This window comes from Cygnus olor, chromosome 2 (genome assembly GCF_009769625.2).
Source record: "Cygnus olor isolate bCygOlo1 chromosome 2, bCygOlo1.pri.v2, whole genome shotgun sequence".
NCBI lineage: Eukaryota > Metazoa > Chordata > Aves > Anseriformes > Anatidae > Cygnus > Cygnus olor.
Window position 1 is genome coordinate 69,955,488 of NC_049170.1, and position 25,238 is coordinate 69,980,725.

At 42.3% G+C, this 25,238-nt stretch overlaps 1 protein-coding gene across 1 annotated transcript in view; it reads right to left on the minus strand.

Moving 5' to 3' along the window:
- Positions 1-25,238, minus strand: part of BMP6 (bone morphogenetic protein 6) — a 91,826-nt gene that overhangs the window by 27,050 nt on the left and 39,538 nt on the right. Inside the window, exon 2 of the mRNA XM_040547145.1 lies at positions 650-842. Coding sequence (XP_040403079.1) covers positions 650-842 — 193 coding nt within the window. The remainder of the gene's footprint in view (positions 1-649; positions 843-25,238) is intronic.

Sequence of the window (25,238 nt, forward strand, 5' to 3'; positions counted from 1 at the left end):
ACTTGCGTACATCCAAGTGCTGTAGCAGGTCGCCAACCATTTCCTTGTGGATAGTGAGGGCCACATCCTGCTCCCCATCCCCTTCCACCAGCTCAGGGTACTGGGTATCTAGAGAATAACTGGTCTTGCCCCTAAAGACTGAGGCAAAGAAGGCATTAAGCACCTCAGCCTTTTCCTTGTCTCTCGTCACTAAGTTTCCCCCCCATCCAGTAAAGGATGGAGATTCTCCTTAGTCCTCCTTTTCGTGTTAATGTATTTATAAATACATTTTCTGTTATCTTTAACAGCAGTAGCCAGATTGAGCTCCAGATGAGCTTTGGCCTTTCTAATTTTGTCTCTACACATCCTTAGAACATCCTTATAATCCTTCTGAGTGGCCTGCCCTCTCTTCCAAAGATCATAAACCCTCTTTTTTTTCCTAAGCTCTAGCCACAACTCTCTGTTCAGCCAGGCTGGCCTTCTTCCACGCTGGCTGGTCTTTGGGCATGTGGGGAAAGACCGCTCCTGAGCCTTTAAGATTTCCTTCTTGAAGAGTGCCCTCTGCTCGACATGGCAGGGGGTCCACCACTGCTTGGGATGTCTCGCCCCATTGGCTTTCCTTCAAGCCTTGCAGGGAGTTGCCTCACAGGTCTATCTCCCGCTCGCCTACCTGTTTGGATGTTCATGCAGCACTTGGTAGATGCTGATAAGGAAGGTTTGGTTTTTAAAGCTCTCCACCACGCAGTCCTTGTAGATCCGAAACTCAGCGGCTGTGACAGCCTCACCCTCAGGAATCTGAGACAAATTGAACTTGAACTCCTTGTGGTGCTGCTGGTGAGGCGTGAATTCCTTGTCATACTCAACTGCAGATGAAGAGAGGGAAGACAAGAAAAAAAGGAACCATGACTAAAATTTAACAACAAAAGGTCTTCTCATGCTGCCACCTGTTCCTTCAAGAAAACAGAAATCAGATTTGTTCTCCAAACACAGACTTGGCAAGTGCCAGAAAAGCTTCTGCAGCTAAAGCCTACGGTACTTTGAAAAGATGGATGTTCATCTTCTCTAGCCTATGCCTTTGAGATTTCAATATTTTTTTTTTTTTTTTAGAGAAAAGTCAGCTTTGACAGGAGAAATATGACCATGCATGTTGCTCCTTTTTAGAACATCTCACAACAACTCTGAAGCTGGTACCTCTCCCACCATTTTCCACCTATGGATCTCCATGTTTTTTATGGCATTTCCATAAGCCTCACACCTCTCTTCCAACAGAGGAGATGATTAGCTTCCTTTTATTTTAAGGCAAAACATAAAGGCAAAGACAGAATTAATGTTAGCACAAGGTCAACCAGTTCCCTAATGGTCCTAAAAGCAGCTGCTTTCTGGCTCTTAGGTTTGTGCTTTGGCTGTCAGACTTCCTTGTGATCAGAGTAAGATTTAACATGGCATTTATCTCAAGAGTTAAACCTAACCAAACACTGTGCTTGCCTTCCTTTGCAGGAGCTTATTTGAGACTGAGAGCTGTGAAGAAGTGACCTCTTCTGCTTTCTGTAGTCATCTTCCCTGTCCTCAACCCTCCCCAGGTAAGCTGTCAGGTATGGATATTCAGACAGGTGCAAACAAAAAGCCTTCCTTCTTCAGGCCTGAGGATTTGCATTTTCTCTGTTTCAGGCTCCATTTGCAAACTTTACTTCTCATCCCATTCTTGTAGTACTTTACTACATCTAGTTATAGTCTGATTTGAATTTATTGTTCATTATTTCTTCTAATTTTCTATTAGTAATTGCTTAAAACATTAACATGTTATATAAACATATATAATTACATCTTTAAAGCCCTAGGGAGAAGGAAAACTAAAACAAAAAAAACTGTCCCCACCCATGCAACTGAAGCAGCATACGTCAGTGAGGGATCAGTCACCATTATATTATCATTAGAGACATGATTAAATTCAGAGGAGGCAGTGATAGAAGTGCAGATTCCTTTTCACTTCAGTCTTTGTGCCCCCTTTTTGTTGCCTTTTTTCCCCTGCTCCTCACTGATACATCAAACTGCAAGAGCATCCACCAGACTAACGTCACAACAGCCTGTGAGGCAAGCCACAGTCCCTGTTTTGCAGATGCAATACTGAGTCACAAGGAGAGTGACTTGTCCACAGACAGGCTTGTGGCAGAGCCAGGAATGATGGCCAACAAGCCTGACTTTCACTGCTTTACCCACAGGTGACCTCCCTGGAGAGCAGAAACCTCTCCTGGCTGCTGGAAACAGCCCATGGAGATTTTCCTCTCTACCTTTCCTGACTGCCTGTTCCTCTTCATTCCCCAGTACCAGTTTCGTCTGTCTCCTCTCCCTTTCCTTTGGCAGCCCTTTCGTGTGCGCTGCCTCATCTGGCTGGATGTGCATCCTGGCTCTCTGTGAGACACTTAGTCACATCCTTCTCTTTGAAGCTCGCCTGGAAATCCTTTTACCTCCGCATGACTGCCGTGGAGCATTTTGTGGGACACCGCGCCTTGAGATACTGCCTTAAAAGCTGCCACAGTGCAAACAAAACTGCTGTCGAAGTCAGAAGCTGCTGCCAATTTTGGCATGCTCACATTATTAACTGAGCAGTTCACATGTCAAATGACTGAAAGCTGTGGGTGACGAGATCCTGAGACTTCCAGAAAGGAGGTGGTAATTCCCAGCATCTCCATCACAGATTGCTCCAAGCTAAATGATGCAATGCCACCAAGCAATTAAATAGGTAGCCACCAGTTATGGGTGACCCTCTGAAGCACTCGTCCCTGCTTTTAACCAGGAACAACCCCAGAAATGCTGGGCTGGTTGATGAGACTCGTGTGGATGCTAGGCAGAAAGGGACCTGAGCTGCCCAGTGCCCAAGTTGCCCCAAAGCACAACACGTCTCCCAAAACAGAGTGTCCACGTATTTTCAGAAACTTGCAAGGGTCCAACCACTCAGAAGCTGTGTTCAGCCGCCTGCAGCAGAGCGACGTGCCCAGCCTGGCCTTGTAGCTTGCTGCTACAAAGCGAGAGGATGTAATTAATGGTGAGGGAACATCTGCATCAGCCGTTTTGGAGAGACAGAGCGGATGAAGCAACGAGTCTCGATTTAGAACTTGTAACGTCCTTGCTTGCAGGTGCAACAACCTGCTGAAACCCTTATCCCCTCCTGCCTTGCCAGTGGGACGAGGGCAAGATGCACTGCAGAAAGACTGGTTTCCCCCAGGCTCATGGCTGAGGACAACAGGCAGCAACCCCACTGTGCGTGGTAAAAACCTACAAGAACAAGGAGAAGGACACCACTGGGATGAGCAGCAGACCCCAGGCAAGAACCAAGCCAGGGAGACAGGCAGGGTGCAGGAAAACCTCAATGACACAGGAGAGAAATAGCCATGGGAATGCCCCCACACCTCCTGCCAAGGCATAGTGTGGCAGTGCAGAGCCATCCCACCTAGCCTGCAGCGGGGACACGACGCTTGGTGCGAGGGGAACAGCCACCTTCTGCAGTTACTTGCGGACCTACGCTACAAAATTCACAGTTTAAAACGGAAATAGCACTACCCCTCTACTAAAAAGTCAAACGCATCCACAAAAGGGAAAAAAAAAACCACCCAAACACCCACCACTGAGCATCAAATGTAGATGCAGGTACAGCTTTTGACTCTGAGTACCCTTTCCCAGTTTGCAACTTGTGTGATATGTTTACAATAGTATTTTCCTGTTTTTTAAAAATTTCTTCCTTTCTCCCTGTCCTTGTGTGAACACCCCTGACAATCACAGAAGCTGACCACACTGTTTATGGGGGAAGCATTCAAACTGATTTTGTTATCAAGGCTGGGAGAGTAAACAACCTGAAACACACACACAAGGAAACCTTTTTTCAATCCTTCAGATTAAGTAATTTTGCTTCTTCTTTTACAAGAAATGCACATTCAGAAAGGCTTTAAGTGGATGGTGTCCTTCTCAGCTATGTTCAGTGTCCCTGCATCATCACAGGGTGGAAAAAAAGCCTACATTAAGCTTGTATGAAGCAAGTATAAAAGTTTAATGAGTTGGAAAGTTTTTCTGGCTATGTATCTTCCCATGATAGAATGGAGGGTGTTTTTTTTTTCTTCGTGGGAGTGGTGAGATATTTAAGTTCTATATACTCATTGTCACCCCATCAAGTTAATAATCAACTGTTTTCATTCAGCAAGACAGTTTAAAAATATAAAATGCCAACAGTTCTTCTCTGGGGGCTTTTTAGCCCCTGGAAACAGTTCATTTTTAACAAAAAAGTCAAGTTTTAGAACAGTAAAATTTGGAAGGCAAGACCCAAGCTGCTGCTTCCCAGGATTACCCAGTTTGTATTGCTATCACATTACATCGCATCAGATGATCTATTATTCAAAATGCAGATGGCGCATGCCAAGATGCAAGGCAACAGCAAAAAGGAGAAATCATTTCTCAAGCTGCTTTCCTTTTTCCTTTTTTTTTTTTTTTTCTCCTCTCCCACGGGAATTTGTTCAGGTTGGTCTGACCAGCGACATGGTCAATCCAAAGCTGATTTCTGCCTGAGGATGGACATGTGCAAGTCCCAGCTTCACAAAGCCCTTGCAGAGAAAATCAGACAGCTCATGGCTGGGCAGGTTGAACACCAGCACATCAGGAACAAGCCAGGCTAAAATAGGGATGGTAGGGTACTGACACAAACTGTAACCCTCTAAAACTCATCCTCAGGGTCACCCTCATTCTGAGCATTATTACCCATTAGTTGAAGTAGCTCCTTGGAGGCTACAGATCCAGGTTTGCATGTCACAAGCAAAGTAGGGTCCAAGCTATGGGCTTTGGGGCTATGGGGGAGTTGCCCCCAGGTTTTCATTACAACTCTCTCTGGGCAGAATGGGTGAGCACACACAAACAGTTAACAGAGAACCGTGCCAGTAGCTCTTTACATTCCCTTTTACAAATATTTTTAAATATTATACAAACACAACACTATTGTTGAGCAGTTAAAAAGGCAAGAATGCCAAAATTAGGGTTACTGTGGTTCTGAATTTTGTGTATTCTAATTCTAAACTAGTTTTGCAATGGCCAATTTCAGCACAAGATGTCCTTGGTTTAAAAATAACGTACTGCTTACAGTACTTGCTACTTTAAAAGCACTGCACGAGGATAATAATAAAAACAAAATTATTTCAGAAATTAACACATTTTATCTATTTTGGTAACTATACCATCCTACTTCCATTTGAGAGTGTCACATACACCTTGGACCAAGGGAATCTAACCCTGATGACAGTCATTGAATGAACTCTCCTTGCACTCTCCTTGCACGTAGGAGCTTTCAGGATTTTCTTTGGATCTGAAGTAACTAGTAAGCAGAAACAACAAGACAACAGTCTTTTCCGATTAAACACAATTTTCTTTTAGAATAACAACATGACTAACATGTCATGATATTCAGTGTTTTTCTCAAGTTCTCAGATGCTGAAAAAGTGTTAGGTCAGGTGTTCAGGTGACAGTCTCAACGGTGGCTCAAGCTCCAGGAGCTAAAGCCAAAAATATTAAAATACATGCTCCAAACCTACAGCTCTAAAAGCAAACATTTTACATATTATCTGAGTAGGTAGTTATAATTTCTGTGGCAACCTAGCTCCTTGGAGGGAGAGGAGAAGGAGAGGGACCACTGACACACAACTATTTGGGATGTGGCATTCTGCATCCATCCTGTCCCCAGCAAGCCTGAAACTTCCAAAGAACCTCTTGCACCCAAAGTGCTTCAGCGACGACTTGGCTTTGTAGGACCATCAAAACCACACTCCGGCAAAAGCAACCAGCATTCATCACCTGCTTATGGAGAGTGGGTTTTCCGCAAGTATTCAGGAATTAAATTTGAGTACATATACAAGACATTACTAGTCATTTCTTCTCAGCCTTCATGACCCCCTCCCTAATAAAATGAGAGAGCCCCTAAAACTAATAAATAAATAACAGCAAAAGGAGTAAGAATCAAAGTATAGGGCAGGATTAATATAGAAGTTAGCAGTACTTTTGTAAGTAACTAAGTAACTGACACACAGTGGGAGAGGACAGAAGAGAAGATTTCTGGCATGCAAGCTTTGTACATGCAAGACGAGGTACACTTCAGTGTAAGACCCGGTCTCCATTTGGGTCTTACAGTTTGACTCCTGTGTCAAAAAGCATGCTTATCCAGACCATCAGGCACCAGGACCTACAAGTTTGGAACCTGCAGCAAGTCTTTTTTAACTCTGAAGAGATGTCCAGGATAGACCTGAAGCCTTGTCTGGATTTTCTGAATCTATCAGGTCAATCTAAAAAAAGACATCAGGTCTCCCAGTTAGCCCAACTGTGGAAACAGTGCAACTCTTACAGATTAAAACTGACTTTTATTACTAAAATATAAAGTATTTCCTAAATACTGTGTAAAAAAGAACAAAGAGTACACCCCAAAGAGTACAAAGCACCCGTTCGACTTCTTATAATGGGAAGAAGAGAAATCTAAAAAGCTTCACACCTTCCTTCTGCTTGTTACAGGGAACAAGCACTGAGTTGTACACCGAGTGCACCTGCAGATGTTGCATCTGTAGGCCAGCAAGCAGAACAGCTGGCTCCTGGAAGCAGTGAGGATACATCAGGGAAAGTATTGCTGCTGCCTCTTGTTCACACTCAACTGTAGTGCACACCACTGCCAGATGGCCATCGGGCTCAACAGCCCTGTGCTCTTACCACTGCAATGACACTCCACATCCACTACCCCTTAGGGATAGCACTGACCACGTCTTTCCAGTAAGGACCCAAAAGAAAGCAAAATCTCCTCATTCTCCAAACTAAGATCTATTAGCACACCATTTTACAAACAGTGAGCAAGAAAATTCTTTCAAATAGAAGATATGAAAGATGAGATGAGACATTAAAATAAGAGGTCTGAAAGCAAGGTGGGGATCATCTTGCTGTCAGCCTAGCACCTTCAAATGCCCTCCATGATCACAGCAACTCTGAACAACCCCTCAGGGTCTCAGAAAAGACTGCTTCTCTCCATAGCCACAACCATGGTGGCAGCACCATCCCCTATGTCAAGCACATTCTCCACTGTTTCTAATGCCACCCTGAGACGTGTCGGGTCTCCCTGGGTCTTTTTCTTCCTCCTTGAGTCCCTCTGCCTCCCAAACATCTCTCCTGGACCTGCAGTACTGCATCTCAGACACCATGAACAGACCAATCTCTATCCTGATAGACAAGGGCATGTTGAAGCTCACTGGACATAAATAGTGAGCCTTTCCCATTTGCAACTGATTACACTCTTCACAATATAAGCAGCTTTTAAACAGAAAGAAGCCAAGATACATATGGCTGAATTCGGTATTGCACCTGCTGTTTATCCCTCTGAGTACAGCCAAGGTTGTCTAGAGACAAGGGCTAGCTACGCTACCACAAATGTAACGCAGTTGGAAGTTAATGCCTAGATAGCTTAAAAATAATAATAAAAGATTCAAGGCCAACAAAACTCCAAAAGGGCGCTTTCTTAGAAACAGCTATAATATCACATCTGGGCTGCCACAATATAAAGTGGAATTACTCCACTAACTTCAGTGGAGCAATGCCAGTTTACATCCGATGAAAACCTGGCTTTATACTCCAGAGTTGCGAGTGCCAGAAGAGAATGATTCGGAAAAATAACCCATCATTAATACAACCCCAATGTAATTATGGAGATTAAATTTAAACAATAGCAAATCACTCTCTAAACATAGCATTCTGCAGCAGAGCTTCAAAGGAGGAGGGCCTTCTACTTTTGGATGAAAAATACAACTGAGCTCCTCTTTGTCTCTTTGTGCTGGGAATCAAGCTGGAACCAACTTGTAAAATCAGATTAAAACAGTTGCACAACAGCTTCCTTTCAGGACTCCTGAACCAGAGAGCCATCTAAAAATCAAAATAATGCACTAACTGAACATAAAATACACACAGGACACCAGAGAGTACTAAAGGGTATTTCCACACTCTCCACCAAGACGCCTACTGTATGGACAGCAAGGTGTTCCCTCTGCAGCAGGCAGGACTGGGGACAAGCTTGCACCAGCATGTGCAAGGGCGAGGAGGGGAGACATCCATGGGTGCTTCACGGGGCTAAGTGTGGGAGGCTGGCTGCAGACCATCTCATCCACGGCATTAACTTTTGGGATTCCTGTGCTGTCCCCTTCTTCGCAGAGGCAGCCTCCTCCTACATCTCCTCCCCACAGCTTCTGAATACAAACATTAATGAAACTGGTATTTTCTTTCCATATGCTGGCACATATGGCAGGTCCCTGTACTGAAAACAGTGTTGTATCTTAGGAAAACAAAACATCTTTCTGCTTAAGCGATGCCAAATTGCTTTATCAAAGGCTCTACTGTTTGCATTTTTGTGGCAATATTAATGCAGTTCCCACTGAGAAGCTGATAAAGACCCTGACTGCACAAAACACCCCTCTGGAATAAGTGATCCGCAGCTATTTCTGTATCAAGTTTCCAAATAATTTATGATTAAAATAACATTATGCTTTCCAAACCCCATGCGTACTTCACAGCCAAGCTTCGTACAGGCAGAGGCAGCGTTTGTGGGAGCAGCCAGTGCCACCCGCCCAGTGGCAGCCACAGGCAACCAACAGCACTCTGCTGCCACACACAGAGGGGCGAGGACACCCCTGCCCCGCTCCTCTTCTCTCCCTTGGCTCTTCGTTCGCACCCGTGGCTGCTTTTCCTGTCCTCCGGGCTTGATACAGGTCACGCTACTTTTGCTGCTGGAATCGCTGCTCACGTGGCAGCTCCCTGCAGTTGTGCAGCTGCCCAGGGAGCATCGACCGGATCCTGAAATGTTTTCAGGGATTTTTAAACATTGTAGCAGCCGCCTGGCTTATCTTGCATCCTCTCTGTAAATTATCTGCCCTTCAGTAGGAATTTAAGGCAGTCCCAACTAATTCACTTGTACACTTGAGCTAAATTTCAAAACTGAAGTTGTGCAAAGTGGAAAACATTTTTAACTTAATTACATTTCCCTCTTGCCCTTTTTCCAGACAGCTTTAGTATTGATCAGCAAGACTGAAAATCAACCAGCAGCAAGCAGGAAAGTGGGCAACATAAAAATGTTTGCAAGCTACGTTCATTTTTTCGGGTACTCATCTCTTTGCATCACAGGCAGTTTTCCATGTAATAGCCCAGCTGAAAAAGATATCTCCTGACACTACACAATCACTCCCTGTAAAAATAGTGCCTGCAGCATTTAAGATTTTATAAATTATTGAAAATGTTTAATCCATCACTCAGTAAAAGTCCTTTTAAAAAAAGCTGTGACTGGAGCATCACTGACGTGACTTGTGACTCCCGTGGACATCGTAAGTTGTGTCACTGAGCATTATGATTTAGTGTTTAGTATTTTACACAGGGCTCCAATTCCAAATGACTGCATGATGCAGTGTCTGGCCAAATCAAGCATCTCCACGCACCACATAAGAGCAGGGGCTTTAGGGAGTTGGCAGGTTGCTTGGTGAAAAAATGGCAATAAGAAAAAAAGAACTGAAGGACAACAGAATTGTTATCAAAAAGAGAAAAGTGATACAAAAAAGGCAGGAAATACTGCACCCAGTGAGGGCAGAATGATGGCAGGGTTAAGAACAAGTAAAACCACTGTACAGAGATGTCAAAAGCTCTCAGTGTTCAACAGGATCACAAAACAGCCCTCTGGGAGAGTCAAGGGGACAAGATGCTGTAGTTCTGAAGACTGAGGACAGAGAAGGTGTGATGAGTTGAAAGACATTTGAAGGTTGTTCCTCCTGGTCATGTGTATTTGTCTAAGGAATAGTGTGTTTTGGGAGCAAACCCCCTCACTACTTCCATTTGTTGCATGCTGGTTTGGCACACCAATTTGGAGGAAATATCTCCAACACTTGCCTAGGACTGGAGGCTCTGAACCACCACTGGGGTCTTGCACCACCATGGCACCAGAACAACCCCTGTGCCACCTGTAGGAGCCAGATGCTCAGAAGACATCAGACCACACAGAAGTACCAGAGCACCCTTCCTACACCCACTGATTAAAAAAAAAAAAAAAAAAAAAAAAAAAAAAAAAGTATCACATTGCTTTAACAACCTGCGTAGGGGTAAAGAATTTCATCTCCCCCCCAAAAAAAAAAAAATCTTAAAAAAATTAAGTTAAAAACCTTTTTTTTTTTTTAAAAAAAAAAAAAAAGGACAAAAAGCCCCAGTTTCCCTAGCCTCTTTTCTCTAAGCCTTCCTTTTCCATTATTTTTCACATCCCCATATCCCCCAGTGACCAGAAGCGTACTTGGAATGCTTCTGTCCATCTGATAAAGAGATTGGAGGCTGCAGCCCAATGTCAGGCAAGGACCCATGGGGCACACAGCTTCTGCTCCTGGCCGCAGCTCCCAGAGCATCAAAAGCCCAGAAGATACACTGTTTTGGGGAAGCTGGGAGAATCCCAGTCAGGGTGGGAAATGATAGGAAAAAGTAAGACTTGAGGAAAACCACCATTAAAAGAACTACTAAAATGGGATTTGTGGAATAATCCTTAGTTCCACACAGTTGGCCTGACTTTAACACAGTAGCATAGCTGGGTAGTTCACCTGAAAAACATCCAGCAGGAAAAGGGACAGCCTCTGCCAAGTTCTTTCTCTTTATATATTTTTCCTTTTTTTTTCCCCTTCTCAATTTCACCAGATACACAAAGCAACCCTTACGATCTAGACATTTAAAATCAAAGTTACATACAACTGGTCTTAAAGGAACAGCAAATAATTGACTCGAAGTGCACGGGTTAACAATTAATTGAGGAAATTAAACCTCAATGATTTAAAATGCAACCCAGTAAGTAGGCATTTCTGACTTTCAGCCTATCTTGACTATTTTCCTTAAGTGATCAGGGTCCTGAAAACAGCAGTTAAAAGGAACAAAAGGGAGTGTGTTAAAATTCCCAGCAGAGCTGCTTGCCCACAAATTAATTTTCAGACATTTGGCTTCTACATCTTTGCTCTTTGCAATTCGTGTCCTGGCTGTTTGACGATTCTAGCAGTTTTCTGCCCCACCCAATGCAGCCTTGTCATTACTGATTTTATTTTTCTGCTGCTTCTCTCTTAGTAATGCCCTCCTCTCTTGCCTTGACTGGTCACATGCTATCCTTGGATGAAAACATCAAAACCCTGACAATTTTTAGTAAATATATATATAGAGAGAGATTTAAATAAGAATCCAAAACCAATTTCAAATCTTGGTCTTGAAATCTGTCTTTTATCCTTTATCATGCTTTAAGTGTTTTTAATGTTGTCAACAGCTGAATTGCCCAGACACAGAATTTGGTTTATGACTCAGTGGCAAGCACATTGGTTACAAAAAAATCAGCTTTTTTAGAAGTCTTTTAACATCTTTCTTCTTTTTTTATTTTTTTTCAAGTTACTGCAACATGGCAATGCTATAGCTCTGACAGTGTAAGAAGGACTCCAGGGAGACAGCTGCTGTACCTGATTGATTTTTGGTTAGGTTTCAGCAAGAAAACCGTCAACCATCAGAACGTTCGGATCAGGCTAGCTTTTCAACTCACTCTCTTTATGAACATATAGACAGTAGGGTAATGTGACAAGTAAAAACATTTTCAATGCACGTGCATGAAATCAGTTTTACCTCTGACCACTAAACCAACCTTAACAAGTGGTGTTCTTGCCTGCGAGAATGAATGCTTTTACTGCAGTCGTCCCAAACAGACAGCAAGGCTAAAGCTTTGGGTAACATTTGCATGCAGAAGAGAGCCCAACAATGACATTATATGTCCTAGGAAGGAGCTTCCTCCAGTTGAAATAGGAGCACAGGAACTTCAGTGTTGTGTACTTTATGTTATTAGCTGCAGCTGCTATCATACTTGGAGAAATCTCCAACTCAGAAACAGCAGTGATGAAGCGCTCCAAGATGAGTAATAATATGCTTGATATTAAGGGAGGGGGATAAAAAGGCTTTTAAAAAATGCACTCTGGTAAAATAACAGTCTCTCAGAGAATTACTAGGCAGAAAACAGTGCAGGATATCAGAACGAAAACACACCACATTTAAAGTGTTGTCTTCATTAAACAGAAATTGAGGCAAAGGGGCCGACATGGAGAGGAAACCCCTTGTATTTACCTAACCGTGTGAATGCTAATGTTCACATGTGTGTTGTAACAAGATTGACGACTTTGAAAGCTCTAATCAGTAGGTGCATGAGCAAATATTTGTTCTGATCCATTCCAACTCTCTGTGGTTTGTAAATCCCCAAGAAAAAAAGAAAAAAAAAATCAGCAGAACAAACCAGTCTAGACCACAGATTTTGGCTACTTGACGCTATGTAGAAAATTACAGGAAATAGGCCAACTCCAAGGAGGTTTTTTTGGCGGACTTTTCTGTTTGTTTTCTGAAGACCTGTGAATACCTGATTTACACACACTCACCCGGGTAGCCTAAAAGAATCCTTTCAGGCATTCTTTAAAGCCTTGTCACCGCAATATAGAATTCCACATAGGTGATGTCTAAGCGAGGTGTTGATATATACAACCTCCCAGACTCCTTCTGACCCACGCTTTTCATCCAAAGGCATTAAAAAAAAAAAAAAAAAAGCCCAAATAATAACACCTTTGTATTTCAAGATCCTCAAGAGTTTCTAGCAACATTATTTCTCTTCCTGTTAGCCAAATGCATGGAAAGAATCACTTGATGATATATTTTCATCAGAGGAAAATCTGAGCTGGAAAATACTTTAGATAGAGGGCTAAACTTATCGGGGATAGCATCCATTTAGTGTTAGAAGATCTTTCCATCCAGCATTAGAAAACCTTTTCTATGGGACAGAGACAAAGTTTCTGCCTTTGCCATGTGGAAAAAATCAAAAGCTTGAGCAACCCTGCTTCAGGCTGAGCCAGAGTCTGGGTGAAAGAGAACTCTCAGCAACTACTGTAGGCATCGAGGTAAGGCAGGGCATGTAAAAAAAACACTGGTGAAAACAATAGGTTTCCTAACAAGTATTTCCATTAGAAATACTTTTCTAATAATTATGATCTTCATATCTTGGATTACTTTTTCAATTAGGGAACACAAAAAACTCAGATACTTTTAGTGGGAAGACATATCTGTGTTCAACAAAGACTAGCTTTCATTATAAATATATATATATATTTAAAAAAAAAAAAAAAAACGATGCTCAACAACTGTGAAATTGATACAAGTCTTCCTGTGCATCTGTTTTAACCTCACATTCCTGGTCCAAATTCAGGAAAAAGTTTTTTTTCCCTCTGCCACATCTTGCTGCTGCTCCTTCACAGCTGCTTGGGGTGACAAGAGCAGCACTGATGCAGCAACAGCAGCAGGAATAGTTATCCTGCATTCAATGCATCATTTGCCATAGGACCTACACAAGTTGCATCTCATCCAAAAAAGACACTGGGTATGGATAATGGGCTGATACTGGCAGCCTGACCAATCTGAGGCAGGTCTATTATCATCTGTGATTTACTACAGTCATAAGTTTGATTTGTCTTGGTGTGTCACAAATAAATTCTGCTTGGGTACTGGGGGATTGCCAAGTGTAAACATCAAGCTTTTTAGATGGCTATCAGAAATAGTCTGATCATTAAAAAATAAATAAATAAGTAAGCCAGTAGTCCTCTGCACACAGAAGACAGTGCAGTGGAAAGCCTCCGAAGCTGCCTCCAAATCTAAATTCTGCCACCAGAGCTTCCTCCCGTTCAAGGCATCTCCAAAAGAAACTAGGTTTTGCCCCTGCTCCCCTGTTGAAATTCATTTTAAAAGTTGTTGTTTTCAGGATGGATGGGACAGAGAAAAGAAAAAGTTTATGAACTAGTCTATCCATAAATAAATAAAATGTTAGAAGGATTTGTCAGGGGCCTTTTTATTTTAATTATGTTGCTAAATGCAAAATGTGCACTGATGAACTTCCCAAATTAATACATACACAAGGGCAGAATCATATGCAAGTTGCTTCACTTCAAATAAACTGTAGTTTTGCTACTGTAAAACAAAATATCTCCATAAATTGTCTCTTTGTGTGAGCAACCTTACCCACGTTACAGAAAGACCTCAGGATTCTTAAGAAAACAGAAGTAAAATTTGGTGCACACCTCCTATGAGGACAGGCTGAGGGAGTTGGGGTTGTTCAGCCTGGAGAAGAGAAGGCTCCAGGGAGACCTTACAGCGGCCTTCCAGTACTGAAAAGACAAAGGGGAATGGCTCTAAAATGAGAGAGGTTAGATTTAAATTACATATGAGAAAGAAATTCTTCACCATGAGGGTGGTGAGGCCCTGGCACAGGTTGCCCAGAGGAGCTGTGGATGCCCCACCCCTGGAGGTGTTCAAGGCCAGGCTGGATGGGGCTTTGGCAACCTGGTCTGGTGGGAGGTGTCCCTGCCCATGGCAGGGGGTTGGAACTGGGTGATCTTTAAGGCCCTTCCAACCCAAACCATTCTTTCATTCTATAACTCTATGCAAACAGTGAATGGAAGCAAAATAAAAGCCAAGAAAAATTAATACAGTGAAATGCCTTAATATTTGCTATCTGCTGATACACACAAACAGCCAACTCTCCAGTCAGCATCCTGTGCTCGACATTTGTGGGATTCTGCATGCAGATTGAGAGAAGAGGCTGAAGCTGCATTTCTGTATGGCTCAGATAAGGCTGCAGGGGCATTTTCACTATACCCTTCCTCATCCTCAAGGTTCGTGTTTCTTGTACACACAGCTTTAATGTTGCACTTCCTGATATGGATTAGTTTTCTTCTTCAAACTGACTGTTCTTGAAAGGCTGCACACTCTTAAATAACCAATACAGGCTGAGTCAAAAGCCTCTGGGACAAATACATGCCATATTCAGAATACAGCAAACATTACTCCTTACCGCTCACTGTGTGCCTTGTCCAAGGCATCCAACGATGCACGTTACAAGCTCAAACTTATGGGCATTAAGCAATGGCAAGATACTGCTTCTAAGGATCCCCTCCCATGCAGCTGCCTTTGCCAACAAAGTTAATGGTCTTGTTTGGTTTCCACATTATTAGAAAACAGAGCTTTAACAAGGAACACTACTGAATAAGCAGTGACATTTTCCTGTTTTTCTTCCTTTAGAAATTACTTACAAGGTTTACAAACACACCATCATGGCTCAGACATCTTGCAGGTAAATATACACTAGATTTGGCAATGCCCTGCTTAAGAAGCCAAATGCCTCTTCCATGGATAACATTTTCCAATGTTGAGACACTCAGTTTAAGTCTTAGGTGTTCAAAGTGTGCAAAAGTGCTCATCAGCTGCAATTGCCACCCACTTTCTATTTTAGAGCATTAAGTAAGGCAACAAGGCCTAGAATCCATAATTCATTGAGGTATTGCAATCACACTGCTTTTCACAGCATCTAAATCTCTTTCAGTAGCTTTGCCTCAGCATTAAAAGCCAGTGCTTACAGGAACACACCTAGTGATCCCCAAAAGCCCAGGACTACCACAGGGCTGGAAATGGAGGTACCTTTTCCCAAACTCAAACACCTCTGAGGGGACGCTATTTAGCATCAGACTGGGACCAGAGTATAACAAAGATGAACTGGTGGAACAAAAATTCTGGAAAAAAAAATGTTTTGCTGAAGCAACCATTTTATGCTTAACAGTACACAAAAACTCAAACTTGTGAGAAAACAGAAATTACTAGATGAAAAGAAACAAACAGACTAATTTCACCTCAACTAATTCTGAAGATACTTAACTCATTTTTCTTTTTTCAATGAAATCAGCTGGCTCCTGAGAAATATTTCTATTCTAAGCAGAACTGTGTTTTGCAATGTGAAACAAAATTTAGTCCCAAGCGCTCACCCACTCCCATCTGCAACCCCAGCTGCAGTTCTGGGTGCTTTCTGGGGCTGCCACCTCCACCAAGAAAAGTCCCAACCCCACAGGGAGATCAGACCAACATGGGGGAAGAAACAGAAACCCACCGCAATTCCATCAAAGCAGCATTGATCCCTGTTCTAAGAAGCCTAAGAGCATTGGGCTGTACAGTGGTAGCACAGTACTTTTGACACACTGAAACACCGAAGGTCTTGCACACACCTCTGCTCTTAACAAGAGTCCCTCAACAAAAAGCACTGCAGGAGAAGTTAATAAATTAACTGATGTAACGACCACACCCTCCATGAACCTGCAGTAGGTATAAATTTATCAGAGCACTGTTAAGAATCCCATGAAAACCCACTTCCACAAAGGAAGCTCTCTCTAAGATATTTTACCAATTGCAGCTATTTGTTCCTGACATAAAAACCAACAGAAGTCTATTTGCTTTTGGTATTAAAAAAAATGCTGTGGAAACACCTTGGGAAACCAGAATGTAAATTATTTTGCAGTTTTCCTCACAATGTTTTTTGCTTTAAAAAAAAAAAACTAAATATTTTGCTGGAATCTGTAGCAAATCTATATTTTTAATACCAGTAGCATGTTGGACAAGAAAGGCAATTTCATGCTGGAAAATACTTGACTTGATTTTCCTTGTTTCCCAATAAAATTGGCTGACCTTTATTTGGCTGCTTACCAACATCAACTAAAGACTGACATCTGCTTTTTGATCTATGTGGGCAATAGAAAGTTTTCATTTGTTTAGATTTTATTTTGCATTCCTATAGATAGTAGAAAACTGTAACAAAATTTTGCACTTGCAAGAAATAGCATTCAGCTCACAAGGTATAGTAGTAGACACTCAGAGAGACTAGAAAATAATATCACATCTCCTGAACAAATACTGCATAATCTATTTAGCCTCTTAAAAATGTTTATTCACTATACATGCATGCACTTGCTAAACTTTACCTACATTACAAGTGTAACTGTAAAACGATCTGGATGCAGACTGTTTCCCAGTTTTTGCTATAGACATATCTGTGTTTCATAACCAGGAGAGGGACATGCAGAGCTCAGAAGCAGATGGTACCATCAAGGATCTGTGTAGGTGCATCAGTAAAGGAATAAACACCTCCCCTCGTTTAATTACCATACACAATTGTATAACCACAGATAAACTATGTAACTCATGCACCACTACGTAACTTCTCCTGCCTACTTGGCTGAATCTCTGCCATGGTTCAAAGGGGTAAATGCTTTGTATACAAGTGACTGCCTTCCCTCTCGTAAGACTCCCAGAAGTCGAGCTTTCCCCACCACCCCAGGCACAGATGAGTCAGCACTGGGTTGAATTTTGGGAAACACCAAGAGTACTTGCAGGTCACTTGCAAACATCACCACTACTAGCCTCACTGAGGTGAACTGCTGATGTTGCATAACCAACACATCCTCAACGCTTCTCAGAAAAAGCCCTGCTTTGCCACTGACCACCTTCTCCTGCAGCATTTGCCTGTGTAAGCAGACATTCATACTCTTGCTCGAGTTCTTAGCTCAGTGGGCCTTCATGCATGCAGTTCATTCACTCTCAACTGAGCTGTTTCTTTTCAAGCATATCATCCCTCATGCTCTTAGACACTCAGTAAAACAGCAACTGTCAGATGAGGTGTAAAAGCTAATGCTCATTTTGGTGATGAGAGACTGGTAGGTTGGTATGTCTACACAGATGTACCGTGCAAATTTTAAACACACTTTCTTCTTGTGTGTTGAGTTTGCATCCACATCATAAAGCTCTTAGGTCTGCTATACCAGCAAGTATTATCAAGGGAGGGAAATGGCTCTGCATCTAGCTGATACACCCAGTGCTATACTAACTCCAGGAAATCAACGCTTGTCTCCACCAGGAAGGAAGAAGAGTCTCCGTGGCACATTTACTCCATTCACTTCCCTTACCTCCTCAAAGAAGAGATTAAGACAATTCTTTAAAAATTAAGTTCACATAAAATTACATACTTTTCACTTCACACATCAGATCACTTGTATACTGCATTCTCACAGACCCCTGGTGAGATACTGAGTGGAGACTATGCTGTGTGTCTTCCTAGCATCCTGAGAAGTTAGACAGGAAGCAGGTTCCCTAGTCATCCCCAGCACATTCACTTGCAGCACCAGGAGAGCAGTAACAAGGTCTTGCTTTAAGTTGCTGAGCAAAGAGCCTCATCAAAGGCACAAGAGGTTTGGAAGCATGAACTTCTGCACATTAGATTTAGTTCTGAAGATTTGGGCAAGGACAAAAAAAAAAAAAAATTCAAGTTATTTGTAAGCCAGTTGTGAAGCACACCAAACAGAATCAGTGGAGCTGTGAAAAGCTTTTGACAGTGAAAATGGGAATTTTGGCCTCTCTTACACAGGCAATGCAGGTGAGAGGTGTGATGGAAGACTCTGCCAACTGTGAACCCCATGGCACTTTGGGACATAGGCTTGGAGCGCTGGCCCAGTTCCTAGGGGCAAGAGCTCAAACACTGACTGACAGTTTCTAACTGGCTTAAAACTACATACGATGTGTTAGAGTTGAAGAGGGTTAAGCCACCTGACTAGAGGTAGCCAACTATGCTTTGAAACAAAGCTTTTTAATACTAAGAATATTCAGTACAGTACTTTCAAAACTTCATGCTACTCTGCTCAAAGAGCCGGGGGTGGAGTGAAAACAGAGAAGACAAAGCCCCTTCCATAAACCATGGATTCAGCTAACCTTATGTCTACAAATAGTTTAAATCCCCAAGAAGAGCTTGCGAATGCCCAGCATAAATTCCCCATTCTTTGTCTATTGAACCTTTTCCTATTCTTCCACCCCCCAGTCCAGATGGAGCCTCAACTTCAGATATAAACCAATTCACCAGCTGCAAAGCCTTAAAAGAGATACTCATAATAAATCGTTCCTCACGAAAAAGTAAAAATCTCTTGCCATTGGCTTTCTCCTGGGTTCTGAAAATCCCTAATGGGTGGTGAGTGAGATGTGGAGAGTGGTCAGCAGTGTCTCCTGCACATACACATTTTCTGCACAGTCCTCTGAGGAGAACAGCAGTTGTCTGCATTTGATTTCCGAGCCACATTTTCATCCTTTTCTGCCTGCACCCAACCACAAAGGAAAATAACATCCATGCTGTGCATTTTCCCAATTCTAGAGCTGTTCGTCCACTTCTCCTCAGGACAGCTAATCTCCTATAAAGAGCTTCATCTCACAGCACAGCTAGATAAGCTGGGATGCGAACATCAGGACCGCCAGCATTTTTTTTTGGGGGGGGTGGGAATGCCAGCAAAATTAGTGCTTATGGGGATGCCAATCTATTTCTGCCTGCCAAGGGTTATACACTGAAACCACTTCTGACAGCCCAATTTAAACTGCATAGAGGAGACGGGTAGGGATGGAGCAGGGGGCAAAGCCTTTCCCAATGTATGCATCAAAGACGACTGTATATATCCTGTCATTGTTTGAAAGCGTTGGAATTTTTGCCAGATTCTGTGTGGTTTTCAAAAGAAATGACTGTACACTTTCTTTACAGACTCAAGATTTCAGAAGTTTAAGGAAGCATCAGAATTAATGAGAAGCGGATGACACTGGTTACTGTGGTTCAGCCAATTGTCCAATTCTCCCTGTCTCTCAAAGTAAATAAAAATAGACAACTCTAGTGCCAGCGGTGAGGGGGAAATATCAACATCTTTCTTAGCCTTCTGGTTTCCTAAGAACAAATGTTCAATTCAAAACAAAAAAAAATTTAAAACCAGAACCTCAACCGAGCTATTTGTTGCATTTAATTCAGAGTAACAGATTGTGACATGCTGGCTTCAGCTTCAAGACACTGAAAAGGTCTCAGAAATGAAGATTTATGAGATTCATAATCCTGTTTTAGAAACATCCTTCCATTAGGCCTTGCTGATCAGAATACTTTCTTTGGCACTCAACATATGAATGACAAGAGCCATGAGAGGACCTTGACAGATTATACATCTAGAAGAACGTTGATCTTAAATTTTAAGACATTCATTTAATTGTGCTTCCTTTTATTAAATCATATTAAAAAAAGCCACAAATCAATATACACTAATTTAACTCATCATCCCACTGTTTTATACAGCCACAGAACTCAACACTGACATTATCTATGCCTTTCTGAAATAAATTTGTCAGTTACTCTAGGTTACAAAAAGGTTTGAACGAACAATGCTGCCACCATAAAAAATTGCTCCTCTTAGATTTTATACCACATAGACTATTGCATTCCTTTAAAATTATGACTAAGGCAAATTGTCCTCATGCCACTCCAAAAAAGGCAGTGTATTAAGCTATTTCTTAGCCAGTCTTTTCTGCATTATTAATACACGACAAGGCATGATGAAACACTACAAAAGTAACACTCCTGACAAGATACAAAAACATACCCATTTCTTCTTAGTTACTTATTTTAGACACCCACCACTACAATTAGAAAGTCACAAGTCAGCAGATATACTGTGTGGTACCTCAGAAAGCCTCATCAATGTTTTTTTTTTTTTTAACAGATGTAACAATTTTTTTGAACATGTGGGCATTATGAGAGTATCCTGTTTGCTAACTTTCTCCACAAAAATTTCAAGAATATGGTGTAGAAAACTCTCTTCTGAATAAGTTGCTTTTCTCCCAAAAAAGTTTTGGTATGCAATATGAGAAATGTGGTAAAGTCAGAAATAGGAAAGTATTGGGCAAAATAAAGGGCAGTACTTTCTTGTTTGACCTAGCTTGGACATTTGCCCCAAGACTTGTCCAAGACTGACATGTTTGTGTAACATAATTCACCCTGGCAATCTTCAAGGATACAAGAGCAATGACAGCCAGGACCACTCTGCGAAGAACAATAGGATCTGAGAAAAATATATTCATCTGATTTTGTTTCAGTTCTCCATTGCCAGCAGCTGTGGCACACTGCATTCCTTAAATCAAGGTGACCATCAAAAAGTCCCATTCACAGACATCCAGAGGGTTAATTTTATATTCTTGAGGACTTTAGTTTTAAACGTATTACATATTAATCGTAGGCAATGCTTAGAGCCATAGTGCTGACCTGACCCATGAAAACAGAGCAATCCCTATGGGTGAAAAGCATGTAGTCTTTTTAACCTGACACTTCACACTACAGCAGTAATGAGACTAAAACCCAAATGAAGTCATGTGTCACTTTGACTGGAGATAAATAGCACTAACTCTGCTTTACTTGATGACCTCCCATAGTGTGGGAAGGCTCAGCCTGAAATTTTTCACATACATGTCTAAGACATTGAAGCCTTTGTGGCATTTTTCATTGTACAGTACTTTATGCTCTCATTTGAGCTCTTTGATGATCTTCTCTGGGATTTTGTTTTGCCTTAAATAGTTCTGCAAGTTCCTTTTTGAAACAAAGACTGTTGAACCCATTGTTGATGCCACGTTTGTTTTCCTTCATCATAATGAAGTATCATGTAATTGATTCACAGTCACTTTCATTACATGAAAACTTCAGCATGACCCTAGCTGGAAAAGATCTGGTCTCATTCAGAGTATCTGATACATCTGCACCATTAAAATGCCATCTATTTTGAACCACTTAAAACAGAGATAAGCTATGAGAGAAAAAAAGGAACCTGTGGAATGCAAAAAAAATTAGCATCTGAAAGTCTCAACTGTGTAAATTTATCATAGGGAAACAGTTAAATCCAGTCTCCTATGCAAGCTAATCACAGCCCAGATAACAATCTTATCTGTGCTGAATGGACACAAAGCTTCTCTCATACCTGTATATCAGTATATGATTTCATTGTCCAAAAAACACGAGGTCTGAACCACACATTGTGAGGGACATTTACAATGAACTCACTTGTAGCAGTTCAGCACAACAAGGCCAAGTGAGTCAGCAACTGACAGAGGCTGGTTTGTTGTAAAGGAAAATATACATTTTTCCCTTCCTGCTTCCACAGCAGGAAAACAATAGGGCATTAAATGCCACAGATGTTTCAACAAACATGAAGTTTTTACGATCATCACTGAAAGAAAAAATAAAGAGAAGCCCTCAGTGACAGCTTCCACCACAGCAGCCAACGTAACATATCCATGTTGACCCCCGCAGAAGCAGTGGAGGATGCAAAACTCAGTGTAAGTGAAACTGGCTACCATTATTTCTGACCAGTTAATGCAAACATGTAAAGATTAAAGCAAGCAAACAAAAGCCAGATGCTATAAAACACTGAAATAAATAGGTGTGTGTGGCATAGTACAAACTATGTGCTAAATGTTCTCCATTGTAGTTTTGTTTCTTCCAAATGCTCTGCTCTCTCCCATTCCTCTCCTGGTATGGAGGGGATTTTCAAGACATTCGGTAGGGCATGCAGGCTCCCCTGCATCACATGTTTTCCCAGGGTTCAGAAAAACAATACCAATCCTCCCTACCAATACCCAAAAATGTTGTATTCCATTTGGTAACATGACGTTAGCTAAGCAGACTTTGAATCGTCACTCACTCAGACTTTAAGCCAGCTAAGCAGACTGAAAATGAAGAATGCAAAAACTTTATTGCAACGGAAACAAAATAACTCTTTTTGGTGAATGAATGAGTCTTCCTCCATTGTTCTGAGAAATGGAGCAGCCAGTTTCCCAACCCGAAGGCAAACAAGAATGGCTTCCAGGAGTTTAAAAGGAAAGACAGAAAAGGGATGAGCCAAGAACCACAGGTTCAAAGGGCAAGGCCCCTTATGTTTCTTAGGGGAGGTTACATGATTTACATAAGGTCAAAATGGAGCCAGGGTTTGAGCTGTGATCTGAATTCGTATGTTTTTGGAAGACTCATTTTTTGACACAGTTTAGAGTGTTTCATCTTATCAGAAGAGAGCCTGGGAGCCTGCCTTGGTATTTCCAAATTACAGAGTGCTCAACTAACCACATGCCCTGCAATTCCTCTTTTCCTGCTCCCTCCAGGGCTTTCAGGGCCAAGTTTTTCCCAGGACCCCCAATCCCAGCCAGCAATAAACAAAGTGGGAGTGGTATCGATCTCCTGCACCCTGGGAAAGCAGAGAATAACCATTTAGGGCGGGGGCTTGGTAGTCCACACAATATCCCCAAAATTCCCCCAGCATCAGCCTAGTGGTAGCACGCACAGACTGCTGAAAACCCACCAGCCAGGCTCCTCATGCCAAAATGGATTCCCACAACAGCTACCCCCAGTTACATCAATGCAGAGGACACCTCAACATCAGCACTGGCACTGAAAACATGGTGTGGAAGTCCTCTTCCTTTTGAAATGCCATCTTTCCCCATCCAGGCAAAGCCTATGCACTTTAGCTCTGTGGAAGAATGAGGATTCAGTCCTGGGGAGCATAAACTTTACCCATGCACCGAGGGCTAGTTGCATTTTTACAACCCTGATGTATTGAACATTGGAAAGACTTTTTTCCTTGGGACTTTTTTGGGTGGGAGGAGGAAAGACTGCTTGCTCTTTGGAAAAAAACAGAAATAGATTTTTGATGTAAAAGACTCTTGAGCATTTAATAAAGTGGAAAATTAGTCTTTTTTTTTTTTTTTCAGTAGTGCCTATGCCAAAACTAGACCTCTTCAGAAGTAAACTCGTTTCATCAGGCAAGGATTAGTGGATTATAGGGAGGGGAAGGGCAGAGATTACCCATCATATCTCTTGATTAGATGCAGCTACTCCAATTCAGTGTTTGCCACAGTATTTTTTAAAAGGTCACGCCAGAGTACAGCAGTGAAGGACAGCAAAGGTGGACTTGGGGGCCAGCCCCATAGTGGGGCAAGGATGCAGGAGGGCAGGTATGACCTTGGTGCTCTGCAGCATTCTTTTCTCTGCAGCTTTCAAAATAGAACCTGCGGATTAAAATGGCAGCTTTACCTCGTGTTCAGTCCACCTCTTTGCAGAAGTAGAAGGAACCCATGCCTGATTAAGTTAGTATTTTATATTGGGATGTGACATCTTGTGCCTCTTCCCTTGGTTTCAGAATTTATTTAAGCCATCATACCCTATCTAGTGGCAATCCTACTCCTCTCCTTGTGGAAGCTTTTTCTCGTGGAGCTTGCTGGCAAGGCCTCATCTTTCCCAGCCTCTATTGACAAGGATGCAATCTTCTCAGCCCAGTGCTGCATTTTACACACAACAAAACAGTCTCTTAAATTGGCCTCACAGCACAGCTGACCGAGACTCTGGCTCATTGCAAAGCCTGGAAGCACAGCAGGAGCCTGCGTGGCAGGGCTGTTCACCTGCGCATTGTTTGACTGGGGCTGAAAAGGCCCACTGCCAGCATTTTGCCCCAGGTCTGAAAAATCTCACCACATCAGTGGAAAAGCCCCCTCAGAGGTGCTATTAACCACCATTAAGGAGAAGGGAGGGCCAATGCCTGAGGAAAGCACCATGTGGGCTACGCGGAGACACCACGCCAGAAGCTCAGAGAGACAAGACCCAAAACTCTGTCTCACAATGCTCAATACGACACACACACACAAAGCTGCTTTAGCTTTCAGCTAGATCAAAAAGCAAGACAAACTCTTTGGCACAATAAAACAGAAAGAAAGCAAGGCTTTATCATATGATTCTGATCACAGACAAGAGGCCTTTCAGCCCTCCAGAGATTAGCAGCATTGGTTTGGGGTGGAATAACTCTCCATTTCATTGGAAGTGAATCTGTCTAATTTTAAGGGGGGAACAGGAGGGGAGGGGGCTCTCCTCCTCAGGAGATAAGCTCCTTTTATAGCCTTGGAAATTCTTACAGCTGCCAGGGGTATTAATGAGCCTCATACACACAGCATTATCTCCTTTGTTTTCAGCAAGAGCAAACCTACAGCTGCAGGCAGCCCTCTTTACAACCATCACCCAACAGGCAAGGATCGGGTCACACCAGTGACAAACAGGTTCTCTCAAATGTTTCCCCAAGCATTGCCGGATTGTTTTCATTAGTTTACAGGAATCTTCCATTTGTGCTTTTGAACAGGAAGCAAGGAAGGTTTCAGCATTTCTTTCAGGCGTAACTACATTTCTGACATGTTAATTGCTCCTCGGAAAGGCTGTAATTAGCCAAACCTAACATCATTGCACTCCATGTCTATTACTGAAATCATACTTGCAGACCAATTAAAGCCCCTCAGCCATCCGATGAATAAGGTTGGGCTCCTTTGACACACAAAAATCTTTTGTAGTGGGCACAACTACTTGGAGGATGCTGCTGGCCCTTTCACCAGTTGGATGAAATCTCCTTCTCAAATAAAAGTTTACTGACAGAGAAGACTGAAGTAATTCTGCCCCTGACAGAACAAAAAATTACTTTGGGACCATCTTTGAATGGCAT